The following is a 13598-nucleotide window of genomic DNA, read 5'->3' as shown; positions in this document are numbered from 1 at the left end:
ATTTTTCGTTTAAGAAACATATTTGGTAGCAAACTTAGGTCTGGGAATCCGAAAAAACTATTTTGCATATTTTAAAGTTATGTGTACTTTCTTAATTATTCTCAGACACCACTGACAAACGGTGGAAAACATCGTGATGAAACCTGGATGAGGAAAATTGGACCCCAAATATGGTAATCTGAATCCGGCATCCTAAAACTCGCTCTACGACAATCATTGAGAAGATAGACAAATTACAACAAAGGTAATTACAATTAACCAATACACATTAATTACTCGTTAGTAACGAGAACTGTTAATTACAAATTTTACAATATAAACTCTCGTTTTTGGGAAATCAAACAGTTCATTTTTGGATTGCTGAAAGTAACATCAAAATGAAGTGTTTAATTTTTGTCTTATTTGTCGCTGTTATCGCCATGGCTTCTTATTCCGAAGGTGAATATTTATTTTGGTTTTTATAACTTCATAACAAGCAATTGTTTTCACTTTTCCCTTTGTCTTATGTCAAATCGTGCAAGAAAAGTTTATCACTCTTCCCGGTTTGAGCTGCAGTTTTGAAAACATGTATTTTACGTGAAAATGTAATATCACATTGACGTGGAACTGTTCCTACTAGAGCCATAGGAGGATGAACTCACTAAGACTGAAAAAAAACCTGTGTTTAAGAATACAGTTCTAAAAAGATTATTTGGTGTCTAACTAATCTGAAAAATCATTTTGTCGCAGCGTCTCCACCCGTTACAAGTCGAAAATGATCAAACGGGTACATAAAATCGTTATAAAAACTCTTTTATAAAATCCGTTCAGAGTTAACATCCATCCATACTTACAAAACTTTCATAGTGTTAGTTGAATCTATCATTAATAATTGTTTTTTTGTTTCAGCCCATCTTCACCTTAGATGTGAGCAGCCGATAGAGAAAGGAAGATGCCATGGCCATTTCCCCAAGTAAGTCAGCTATGTCCCATATGTACCTAAAATAAGATAAGTTCCTTCGTGCTTTGCAAGGCATGTTAAATTGTGGATCCCGGCTGCTATACATTATATACATGTGACAGTCGTTACAGGTACTCAATACTCAATATTTTAATTGCACTGCATATGTAGAACACGCAGAATATTAGTGTAGTATACTATGGAGATGGACCCAGTCTAACCAAGGGGTATCGTGTCGCCCAGGTAACTGGGTTGAGGAGGTCAGATGGGCAGCCGCTCCTTGTAAAACGGAGTACTTAGCTGAATTCGCTTAGACTGCAAGCCAACCCCAAATAGAAAAACGTCTAGGATAATGGTGATGATTTTTACATGGATTGCTTATTTTTTTCAGATATGGCTACGACCAGGAGAAGAAGGAGTGCGTCGAATTCGTCTTCAGCGGATGTGGGGGCAACACCAACAGGTTCCACACCAAGAGGCATTGTGAGATCTCATGCATGCTTTAGATGAAATAAAGTCAACCATCAATTTGTGTCCTTTTATTTACCTTGCAACATCGTAATATCTTGATAGTAACTATCGTGAGAATGATTCATTCAGAGTCGAATGAGAAAATTCGTCAACTCAATTCATTGACCCTTGTAAATAGCAGAATTGGGGCCCAGGGCCCCGATTCTGATATTTCCAACGGCCGATGAATGAATGGCAGTCGGATTAAATTTGAAATTATTCGAAAAGAAAAAGAAGAAAAATTCTTAAGAGAAAACGAAAATAGACATTTTAAGCCAAATTTCATTCGATCATCGGCCATTGTAAACAGCAGATTTGGGGCCCTGATCTCATGATGGCCGTAGGTCATTAGAATATTCACTTTCCCTAGAGAGAGAAAAATGGAAAAATGGGAGGGAGGACTTGGTCCAACAGTAGGACAACATACATTCGCTTATAGAAATATTAATAAAAGTCATTGCGCGTTCAAACAAAATATTACTCAATAAAATTCAGTAGGTACCTACGCGCGCTGTTGTGTAAATTACAAAAGATAGTAAAATACAGTTTTTGTGATACTTGATAGCATTAACTATTTAATCGACAAACGTAGTCGTCTTGTTCAAATAATCTTTCATCTCCTAGCATTGTAGCTCTTTTCATGATAGTTTATTTAGTTTTTTATACTTATCAACAGATGGCACTGTTACAAGCTTATAAATAGAATTATTTAGTCAGTGACCATCGTGCAATAAAATTGACCAATTCTGTAACAGAAACAATATTCCTTGTGTCCATTTTCTTGGCGTAAATAGCGCAAATATCTTCTTATATATGTTACCGGCCAAACCCGATTTCAGGATAAACTAGTTCTTCCTATACGCGATAGGATTAACTAGTATAGCCTAGTTCAAACTAATTTGTCCTAAGCCCGATAGGATAGAACAGTTTAGGCTAGGCCAAACTAGTTGATCCTGATATAAATGTACACACTCTAGGATAAACTAATATGGCCTAGTCTGAACAGTAAAAAAGTAGGTTTGAGCACGTCACTTAGCAGTGGCAATCGATAAATTATTTTCGTGTTGAGTAATGTTAAAATTTCGACATTGTTCAGAATTGAATGCTTGTAAAGAGTATTGTATTTATTTTGATGAGAGTTAACGCCATACCTCTTAATACCCCTCCGAAAATAAACCATTTATAGTACATATTTTTTTCATGAAAACGGTTATTTCAACTCAGCCTTAAAAGATAGACGTATGCCGTCTTGGATTTTTTGTTTCAACTATTTAAAATACATCATTTTTATCTAACTTTAACCGTTGACGCAGTAAACGCAAGTTTAAATTGCAAGTGAGATCAATTCTTCCCGTTTTTGTAACATTTCTCATCACAGCTCTGCTCCTATTGATGATAGCATGATGATATATATTATAGCCCAAAGCCTTCCTCGATGCATGGACTTTCCAACACAAATAATTTCTCGATTCGAATGAGTAGTTCCTGAGATTAGCGCGTTCAACCAAACAAACAAACAACTTCAGCTTTATAATATGAGTATAGATTTTGACTTTCTAGATATATTAGAATATTCAGACTAGGCCATATTAGTTTATCCTAGAGTGTGTACATTTATATCAGGATCAACTAGTTTGGCCTAGCCTAAACTGTTCTATCCTATCGGGCTTATCACAAATTAGTTTGAACTAGGCTATACTAGTTAATCCTATCGCGTATAGGAAGAACTAGTTTAGCCTAGGCAGAACTAGTTTATCCTGAAATCGGGTTTGGCCGTTAACATATATAAGAAGATATTTGCGCTATTTACGCCAAGAAAATGGACACAAGGAATATTGTTTCTGTTACAGAATTGGTCAATTTTATTGCACGATGGTCACTGACTAAATAATTATATTTATAAGCTTGTAACAGTGCCATCTGTTGATAAGTATAAAAAACTAAATAAACTATCATGAAAATGGCTACAATGCTAGGAGATGAAAGATTATTTGAACAACACGACTACGTTTGTCGGCCGTTGGAAATATCAGAATCGGGGCCCTGGGCCCGATTAAAGACTCCGGTTGGGTCCGAAACTAGTCGGGCAAACCCGACAAACGTGAGTAAACCGTTGCATAATTTAATAATGAATCATTCTCACGATAGTTAGTAATAGTTACTATCAAGATATTACGATGTTGCAAGGTAAATAAAAGGACACAAATTGATGGTTGACTTTATTTCATCTAAAGCATGCATGAGATCTCACAATGCCTCTTGGTGTGGAACCTGTTGGTGTTGCCCCCACATCCACTGAAGACGAATTCGACGCACTCCTTCTTCTCCTGGTCATAGCCATATCTGAAAAAAATAAGCAATCCATGTAAAAATCATCACCATTATCCTAGACTTTTTTCTATTTGGGGTTGGCTTGCAGTCACTCAAGTACTCCGTTTTACAAGGAGCGGCTGCCCATCTGACCTCCTCAACCCAGTTACCTGGGCGACACGATACCCCTTGGTTAGACTAGTTGTCGGACTTTCTAGCTTCTGCACTGCAGGGTCCATCTCCATAGTGTACTACACTAATATTCTGCGTGTTCTACATATGCAGTGCAATTAAAATATTGAGTATTGAGTACCTGTAACGACTGTCACATGTATATAATGTATAGCAGCCGGGATCCACAATTTAACATGCCTTGCAAAGCACGAAGGAACTTATCTTATTTTAGGTACATATGGGACATAGCTGACTTACTTGGGGAAATGGCCATGGCACCTTCCTTTCTCTATCGGCTGCTCACATCTAAGGTGAAGATGGGCTGAAACAAAAAACAATTATTAATGATAGATCCAACTAACACTATGAAAGTTTTGTAAGTATGGATGGATGTTAACTCTGAACGGATTTTATAAAAGAGTTTTTATAACGATTTCATGTACCCGTTTGATCATTTTCGACTTGTAACGGGTGGAGCCGCTGCGTCAAAATGATTTTTCAGATTAGTTAGACACCAAATAATCTTTTTAGAACTGTATTCTTAAACACAGGTTTTTTTCTCAGTCTTAGTGAGTTCATCCTCCTATGGCTCTAGTAGGAACAGTTCCACGTCAATGTGTTATTACATTTTCACGTAAAATACATGTTTTCAAAACTACAGCTCAAACCGGGAAGAGTGATAAACTTTTCTTGCACGATTTGATATAAGACAAAGGGAAAAGTGAAAACAATTGCTTGTTATGAAGTTATAAAAACCAAAATAAATATTCACCTTCGGAATAAGAAGCCATGGCGATAACAGCGACAAACAAGACAAAAATTAAACACTTCATTTTGATGTTACTTTCCGCAATCCAAAAATGAACTGTTTGATTTCCCAAAAACGAGAGTTTATATTCTAAAATTTGTAATTAACAGTTCTCGTTACTAACGAGTAATTAATGTATATTGGTTAATTGTAATTACCTTTGTCGTAATTTGTCTATCTTCTCAATGAGTGACGTGGAGCGAGTTTTGGGTTGCCGAATTCAGATTACCATATTTGGAGTCTAATTTTCCTCATCCAGGTTTCATCACGATGTTTTCCACCGTTTGTCAGTGGTGTCTGAGAATAATTAAGGAATTACACTTTGAAAAAATCACATTGGTATTTTGCTTGCGTTGGGATCGAACCTGCAACATCGTGTAAAAAATCCGTACATAGAACAATCTAGCCACAAGATTAAAACGACTTGCCTTCGACAAATTTTATTTCTATTTTTATGAAATGACTCCCGCATTATGTCAGTTTTAAGCCTTTGACGTACCTTAACATGCCCTTGAAAAAGCCTCAGCTGTGCTTGTTTCCTCACGATGTTTTCGTTCACCGTTTTCACAAATTGATTCGAAAAAGGCTATTTTTACAAACACTATTCTTCTATAAGCCTGTCAATATTGCAAATTCTTTCGAAAACCAAATAGATTTGCGTTTATAATTATCATAAATTGTTAAACGAAAATTGCTGATAAGTATGATAATCTAATAATTTAAAAATTACTTAGAATTATTATACTGCGTACCGAACAAGGTATTAATCAAAAATAATGAATTTAATGTTTTTATATTAAATCAAGATGTGATAAATTAGCCACATGTAGTTGTTTAGTAATTTAATTTATTTTTCAAAATGAAATGTGTGGTGTTGCTTTTCGCTGTTGTTTTTATGCAAATTCAATGTCGAAAAATATATGAGAATGAAGTGGAGGGTAATTTTTTTGAGATATTAATAATTTTACGAATTAAAATCTTTAATTATTATTATAGCGGGTGTGAAAGAGACGGCACTCTACGCCCTGTCTTGCTTGCACAAGTGTATTAATATTATTTTAAGACGGGGTGGTAGTGTAGACAGTTGCTTTACTGCAACCGAGTGGTTGAGGTCACCGCGCCAAGCCCACTGTGCGCGACGTGTCGCAGGTTCGCACCCGCTGAGTCGGGGTGTCTTTGTGTATGTGACTTGTATGTTTGGGAAACCTTCCGCGATACAAGGATTAAATTCCTTATTGCGGGAGTCGTTTTTATCGCCGCTTTTTTGCGTCGCTACGATTGTTTCACTCGTTTAAGAGCTGCGGTGCCCCAGACAGATACACAGACTCATATCGATCAATTTGTAACATCCCTATTGTTACGTCAAAGGTTAAAAATATATGTAAAGTCTGTTTTAAAGAATTGTATTATAAAAGTTTTGCTCATACTACCAAATAGTGTTGATAAAATATAAAGATTTCTTTTTCCTTCTAGAAAACCCTTACTGCTCTCTACCAATAGATCAAGGCTATTGTTTAGGTTCTATAAATAGGTAAGTAAATTATATCCCAGGAATAAAAAACTATTGGAGAGCGGGATTATTTGAAGGTGTTACATCCGGTACCTATACAAAGAGCAAAAGAAGAAACTTGGGTGGGTTGCTTTCGTATCAAAAATTAAGGTAAAACATATCATATTCATAAGTTTTGGTTCCTATCGACTTTCTAAAATAAGTTTTGTACCCACAGCGTTTTTTAAAATGAAACACTGATCAATAACACTATCTGTCCGTCTGTCTTCTGGCTCTCATGAACCGTGACAGGTCTGCGGCTGATTTTTGTTACAAATGATGCATATTTATTATCTGTGAAAAATCTTATTGCTTTAAGAACATAATCGAGGTTAATTCATAATTTTTCTGTCGCCTCTTCGTACCCAACCCTCAGTGTCGCGAGTCAAACTTGCACAGGACCAGGTTTACACCAATCACTTTACCAACTACGCCCAAGTTGTCACTGACCAAGAGTTTTAATATGTCCATTGTATCGTGACACACGTATGTAATATATCGTGTCCTTGACATAAAACCGAAATTAGCGAGGCAGACCCAAACGAAGATGGCGGGATGACTTGGATTCGTTCTTACCGAACTGGTCACTCGCGGCTCATGAGAGAGACCAGTGGAAGAAGAGTGGGGAGGCATTTGCCCAGCAGTGGGACATTCAAAGCTAGTAATAATAAGGTAGATACCCCATCACATTTTAGATTAAAGTTCTCAACAAGGCCTCTACATGTTGGTCCCGGTGTACGCCTTTAAAAAGGACCGGGTCTGTTCACATGAAGTGATCCCGTGACAGAAAAGAGATACAACTAATGTCGAGTAAAAACTGATTTTTTTTTCCATTCAGGTACGCATTCATGCCAGTTATAAACAGTTGCGTGAGGTTCGTTTACGGAGGCTGTGGAGGTAACAGAAACAACTTCAGATCAGAGGCGGAATGTGATACTCAATGCCCACCTCTATATCCGGACTACGAACTCATTGATACTATAGTTTTTTAAAATATACGTACTTTTTATATTTAATATTGTTTGGTGTTTTTTTTTCCATCGGTTAGGAAGGAAAGAGATGGGGCACTGTCCCTGGGGGATTGTCCCTTTTTTGTTACTATCTTGGTCTTCTTACTTCAAGAGACAAGAGAAGAGTCTGAAAGGGCCTTGGAAGCTTTTTTTTTGGCATTAGCTGCTTCAACGAACTTTTTTTTGGTAAAGGGAATACTCATAGACACCCACTCCCACAGGGATCGGGTAGTGTCAGACTCTTACTGACTAAATCTGAACCGCCGTTCCTCTTCCCATATAGGGAAGGTATGAGCATTGATTAAAATGTTACCTCACTGCGGGTGGTTCAGAATTCAATGTTTGGCGTCCAGATTTCCTCACTATTTTCGAACTCAAGACCTTGGCAGTCAACTGCCACAGTCCCCGACTAGGCTATCACTGTCAGTAAAGGTATTTTTGGCCCAATCCGAACTTTGAACCCGGTACTTTATGCACCGAAGCTGCCATTGCCACTTCTCTCTGTTGGGCACAGGCCTCTTCGATATAGGTCAGGTTTTAGCAATTTTCACAGATTTCAATATATAGAATCAAGGTTTTCAGGACTGCAAGGGCAGTGAGATTATCTGAAAGGGCTACCAAAGCCCCGGTACATGAAGGGTGGGTTTTAATGAGTAGAAGTCTGACACTCACTTTCCCTAAACCCAAGGCGGAGGAAGTCATAAAAAAAGGGTCTACCCCGAATTTTCTATTCTCCGTTTAATTATGCGGAGTCTTACAATAATTAAAAGTCCTTCTAATATTATAAACGTCAAAGTTTAAATTTGGATTTGAGGATACTTGTTCCTCTTTCAAAAAAAATACCACTGAACGTTTTTAGACGAAACTTGGCACACAGATATTCTATAGCCGGGATTAACACATAGGATAGTTTATATCCTAATTTTATATACCCGTGGGATCATTTTCGTTTGGTAGCGGGTGGGCCAACGGGCAACTGCTTGTATAATATAACTTAAAGGGAGTCACATTGGTAGTTACTTGATTCGGAATCGATCCTGAAATATGCATAAAAAATCTATACATAGAACTACAAGGCCACAACGACATATCCAATAATTAGTTAAAAATAATTACTTCAACGCTTCAAGATTATTTGATGTGTTTATAATTAGTCATCGCATTAGTTAGTTAATATTAGTTAGTAATCGAAATGAAATGTGTGGTGTTAATATTGATCGTTATTATTCTGCAAATAAATGGGAGTGAAATATTTATTGATCTGCTAAAAAGTAAGCTGAACATATTAATTTTTAACCACACCATTTGTGGTTACAGGTCTAAATCAAAAATCAAAATCAAAAAGTTTTTATTTCAAATAGGCCGTATCTCAGGCACTTTTAAAACGTTATATTACTGACTCTAGTTGCACGGTTCCAAAGTGTCATTCTTATGGAGAAGAACCGGCAAGAAACTCCATAAGTTACTCTTTTCAAAATAAAATTTTACAGTAGCATTTTACATTAAAGTGAATGTCTGCAAAAACAGCGTAAATTAGCAAAACAAGTATCAAATAGCAAAATGTTAATGATTTTCTATAAAAACTGACCTCCGGAGAAGAAAAAATAAAAAAATAAAATAACGTTACAATAAAGTAAGTTTTGCTGAGGTTTACACTGTTGATACATATAAAAGGATATTTCACAAAAAAAAAGGAAAGCAATAATAATTTAATGATAGTTTTACATAATCTAAATATGTAGTCCTAATCAAATCCTTAACAGGAATGTCAAGGCATGTCATAGCTTCTATGAATAGAGCTGTGGCTAAACTAATAGTAGATAACAAGGAAAATCAGATAATGATCTAGTAGACCGCCAGGGAGACCACATGTACAGAGATAATACTAAGTCCACGCGCGCTTATCATTTATATAATCACAAATTTTATAGTACGCTTTCTTTAACTTAGAGCATAGATTTAACGGTAGTCAGAAGCTAGAAAGTCTGACCACCAGTCTAACTAAGGGGTAACGTGTTGCCCAGGTAACTAGGTTGAGGAGGTCAGATAGGCAGTCGCTCCTTGTAAAACACTGGTACTTAGCTGAATCCGGTTAGACTGGAAGCCGACCCCAACATAGTTGGGACAATGCTAGGATGATGATGATGATGAACGTACAATCTTTGTGCCGTGTAAGATGTGTGTATTGGTGCTCCAAATGGATTCTTTGTTTGTTCAGGTAAAAACATCTGTTTCCAACCGATCGATCACGGGATGTGCTTAAGGGCGAGCATTCGGTAAGGAAATTGAAAATCTTTGGAATACAATAGTGTAAATTAAGGAAATAATTTGTTCTGAAAGTAAGGTACTTATATTATCATTTATCTCATTTTTATGAGAACGCTGGAGTCGTCATTTCCTATCTGACTACTTTATCTAAGAAGAAATGTCGAAACAAACTCAACTTTTAAAGTCTAGACAATTGTTAAAATGCGAGTATATGTATAAACTGATGCATAGTATTTCTTGGATTGGCCTTACGAGGAAAGTACCAGATCGGTCAGAGTAAGCCTGTGGCCGCAAGTGGCATTCATGCATCGATTACCTCATGGGGTTCAACTAATTTTGACTGAGCCCCACAAACTGAGACACAAAAACTTTTTTAAATCGCCAGTTTAAGACTAGTAGAATAAGACTAAGAATAGTTAAAATTTACCAAATATGAAAAAAGGCCACAAAAAATAAATCAACGGTTTATTTCAAGTTGTAAATTTAATCATGTTTGTTTTATCTGTCAAAACTGTATGAGAGTAGATAATATGTGCAAAAACACAAAACTTTGAAAAAAAAACACTCTTTGCCGTCAAAAACTAAACCTCTTTATTGATTTACCTCTTCAGTGCAATGTTTTTTTTTCAGGTACGGCTATGATCTAGTGAAAAAAAAATGCACAAGTTTCATTTTCGGCGGATGTGGTGGAAATAAAAATAGTTTCTACACTATGGAAGACTGCCAAAGGGCTTGTGGAGCATAATTACATAAAAAAAGAAATGACACCTGTCAAAATTTTTGTTTTTTTTTCTCGTATTTAAGTACGGAATCGTGGAATAGAAAGACTTCAAATAAAAGCGTTTTATGATTGCAAAAAAAAATGACTTCTATTATTTTTTGTTTTTTGATGCAAATTTGTTTTTTCTTCTAATAATTAAGTATGGAATCCCTAGTGACAGTACAACTCGCACTTGACAGTTTTTATTTTATTTTTCTTCCCGCATGGGAAAGGCAACGGGATCTAAGCCCATACAGCCATGTCTTTGTGTATGTATTTCATTTGACATAAGCCAAAAACTTAGTTATTGGATTACAATTAAAAAGGCCAAAGCCAAGTCTTATTCAATACAGTCTATCATAGGGTTTTCAAAAGGCCGAAGCCAAGTCTTCTCTATTAAAGTCCAAAAAGGATTTTCATAAGGCCGTAGCCAAGTTTTCTTCAGTAAAGTCAAAAATAGGATTCTCAAAAGGCCGTAGCCAATTCTTCTTCAGTTGACAGTTTTTATTTTACGAAGTACGAAATCTATCAAAGATCTGTCAGAGTGGATAGACAATCGTAACGTATGGATTTGTATGCTTGAAATGTAGGGTCGATACCGACTATTGTAAGTCATAGGTTGTATGGATTTTAATAATGGCTAAATGGTAAAGGAAAATGTTATGAGAAATAAGAAAGTGTGCCTACTCATGTTAGAAGTACTACTTCTCTGGCGTAAGGCGAAAAAATAACTAAAAAACTAGTCATTAACGATAAATATTAAAAATAAATTAAAAAAGTTATATTAAAAAAAAAATATGTCAACTTCACGATGTAGAATTTCAGGTGTAATTCTTCATCGCTTCAAAAGAAGAATAACTCAAAAACTGCCTCTCTGGTCTAATGACATATCTCATGTAAATAGAAAACACTCGAATATGTGAAGATGGCAAGTCCAAGTCACGTGGTCTATCAAATCAAATATCTTTATCTGCTCAAAGTGTGATTCAAAAGATGATAGCATTAAATTACAATCGTGTCATAAACTTTGCAGTGAAATCACAGCATGCAGATTTGATGGTGTGTTTGAAAATAATGTGTTACTTTTAATGGTAATATCGAAACGAAATGTCATTTTTATTCTTTTGATTGCTATTTTGACGTTAAAGTGTATGTTTATGTAAATACTAGCTGTTGCCCGCGACTGCGTCCCCGTGGGTAGAAGATATAAGTTATGATTTATAACTGCCCTGTTTTTTCCACATTTTCCATTGTATCTTCGTTGGTATTAGTCGCAGCGTGATGGTATATATCCTAAACCTTCCTTGATGAATGGTCTACTCAACACAATATTTTTAGGGTTCCGTACGTCTGAATACAAAAACGGAACCCTTATAGGATCACTCGTGTGTCTGTCCGTCCGTCGCTTACAGTCAATTATCTCCGAATCTATTAGACCGATTAAGTTGAAATTTGGTGCACATATCAATTCCTGTGACCCAAACACAGAGGTGTGACGTGAGCAGATGAAATCTGTATATGGGGGGTCCTTTTTGGAGGGGAAGGGGAAAATAAAAAATAATAATTCTGAAATCTGCATCGTGTGGCATATCAAATGAAAGGTCTTGTTGAGAAGATCTTTTTTTTTATTTTTTTATATTTTATTTATTAAACTGTTTACATTTTAGTTATTTGCTTTGTATAAACCCCACAAAACTGTTTGCACAGTTTGTCTGTGGGCGTAATGAATTAATCTTATTAACTAACAATTTTACAATTAAACTTATTCTAGATAGTAACTAAGATAATAACAATATATATATTTTTAATATAATATATTCCGACTGTATCCTTTGACAAACATGTAGGCAACGAAAGGTCGTTACTCACATGCCTGCCAAAAGGTAAGTCTTTAGAGTTCTGCAAAAAGCTTTTTTATTATTATTATTTCGTATACTGGTGGGCAGGCTGTTGACAAGGTACGGTATCCTTTTACTGAGTGTTCTGTCCCCATGGTAATTATTTACTCTGGGGACTTCATATTTACCTGCACAGGCTGCCCTAGTCTTATGGAAATGATTCAATATTGAGTAACTCTCCCAACTGAAATGTATATTTTTTCTAATTTTAAAATAAATAGTTTCCAAGTTATTTAAGAAAATAGACGAAAATTGACCATCCCCCCCCCCTGTCTCCGAAACTACTGAACCGAAAATTTTGAAAAAAATATAGAAATTCGTTTTCTCCTTATAGATTATAGGAAAACCTATAAGAAGTCCATGATATTAAAATAACATGGTAAATCACTCAATATTGTGCGTACCAACTTACATACAACTCGCACTTGTCCCCTTTTTTCAATTTGGACCAATAGTTCCTGAGATTAGCGCGTTCAAACAAACAAACAAACAAACTCTTCAGCTTTATATATTAGTATAGATTTGTGGAAAATGTATAAAATAAATAAAGTTTGAATTGACATATAGATAAGACTATGCTTAATATTGAAATCTCAAATCGCCCGCAGTGAGCTAGCGTGGTGATCAATGCTCAAACCTCCCCTGTACGGGAAGAGGCCTGTGCCCAACTTGGACATTAATACCTGTTATTACAAATGATAATTTTAATTAATTTTCAATTAATTAACGTAGCAACTGGTAAACTATTTATAACATAATAAGTAACCTAATGATATAGCTTTCGGAATACAATCAGTTTAAATAAAATTCTTATTAAAATCATATTAGTACTAATGACTTAGAATCAATATACTAATATACTTTTAAGAGATGTAGTTTTGTTGAAAATAATTTAGTTTAATTTGGATTTTACTAGAAATAAGTAACATTATCGAAATGAAGAACATATTTTTTGTTTTGTTTCTCGCCATTTTTGCGACGTTTTGCAGTGCGACAGGTAAATATTTTTATTTATTTAATAATTTGATATTTGTTGATAGATATAAAATGCTTCTGCCTGTAACGAAATGCGAGATAATGTGCGACCTCTTGTTGATATTCTCTGAAAATTTGAATCAAATCTATCCAGTACTTTCCGAGATCTTTCCGGACATACATACAGACAAAGAGATAAACAGACAAAAAATCTAAAAATCATATTTTCGGCTTCGGAATCGTCCGTAGAGCACACAGCAATTGTTCTTTTTAAAAATATTTAATGTATAGTTTTCACATTTCTACAATTTTATTATATGTATAGATTACAACGATGAAAAACCAATTACAGCAATTAAAATATACATTATAGACATTAAACAAATTAGAATATGA

General features: G+C 35.4%; 1 protein-coding gene across 1 annotated transcript; it reads right to left on the bottom strand.

Moving 5' to 3' along the window:
• Window positions 1–3614: 3614 nt before the first annotated feature.
• LOC113504232 (trypsin inhibitor-like) lies at window positions 3615–5033 on the bottom strand. The gene is made up of 3 exons (XM_026886408.1): window positions 4707–5033; window positions 4193–4256; window positions 3615–3793 (listed from the first exon to the last, which is right to left on the bottom strand). The coding sequence occupies exons 1-3, from the start codon at window positions 4765–4767 to the stop codon at window positions 3679–3681; spliced, it is 240 nt and encodes a 79-aa protein (XP_026742209.1). The 5' UTR covers window positions 4768–5033; the 3' UTR covers window positions 3615–3678.
• Between the last annotated feature and the right edge of the window lie 8565 nt (window positions 5034–13598).

This window comes from Trichoplusia ni, chromosome 21 (genome assembly GCF_003590095.1).
Source record: "Trichoplusia ni isolate ovarian cell line Hi5 chromosome 21, tn1, whole genome shotgun sequence".
In the NCBI taxonomy this organism is placed as follows: Eukaryota; Metazoa; Arthropoda; class Insecta; order Lepidoptera; family Noctuidae; genus Trichoplusia; species Trichoplusia ni.
The sequence above is the reverse complement of the archived record's forward strand: the minus strand, read 5'-3'. Positions and strand labels throughout refer to the sequence as shown.

What these genes read in the sequence shown, in the direction of transcription:
- LOC113504232 (XM_026886408.1), bottom strand. Translation starts at nt 4,767, where the DNA reads ATGAAGTGTTTAATTTTTGTCTTGTTTGTCGCTGTTATCGCCATGGCT. An exon ending in CATGGCTTCTTATTCCGAAG is followed by an intron (nt 4,257 to 4,706) that starts GTGAATATTTAT and finishes TTTTTGTTTCAG; the next exon opens with CCCATCTTCACCTTAGATGT. An exon ending in TGCCATGGCCATTTCCCCAA is followed by an intron (nt 3,794 to 4,192) that starts GTAAGTCAGCTA and finishes TATTTTTTTCAG; the next exon opens with ATATGGCTATGACCAGGAGA.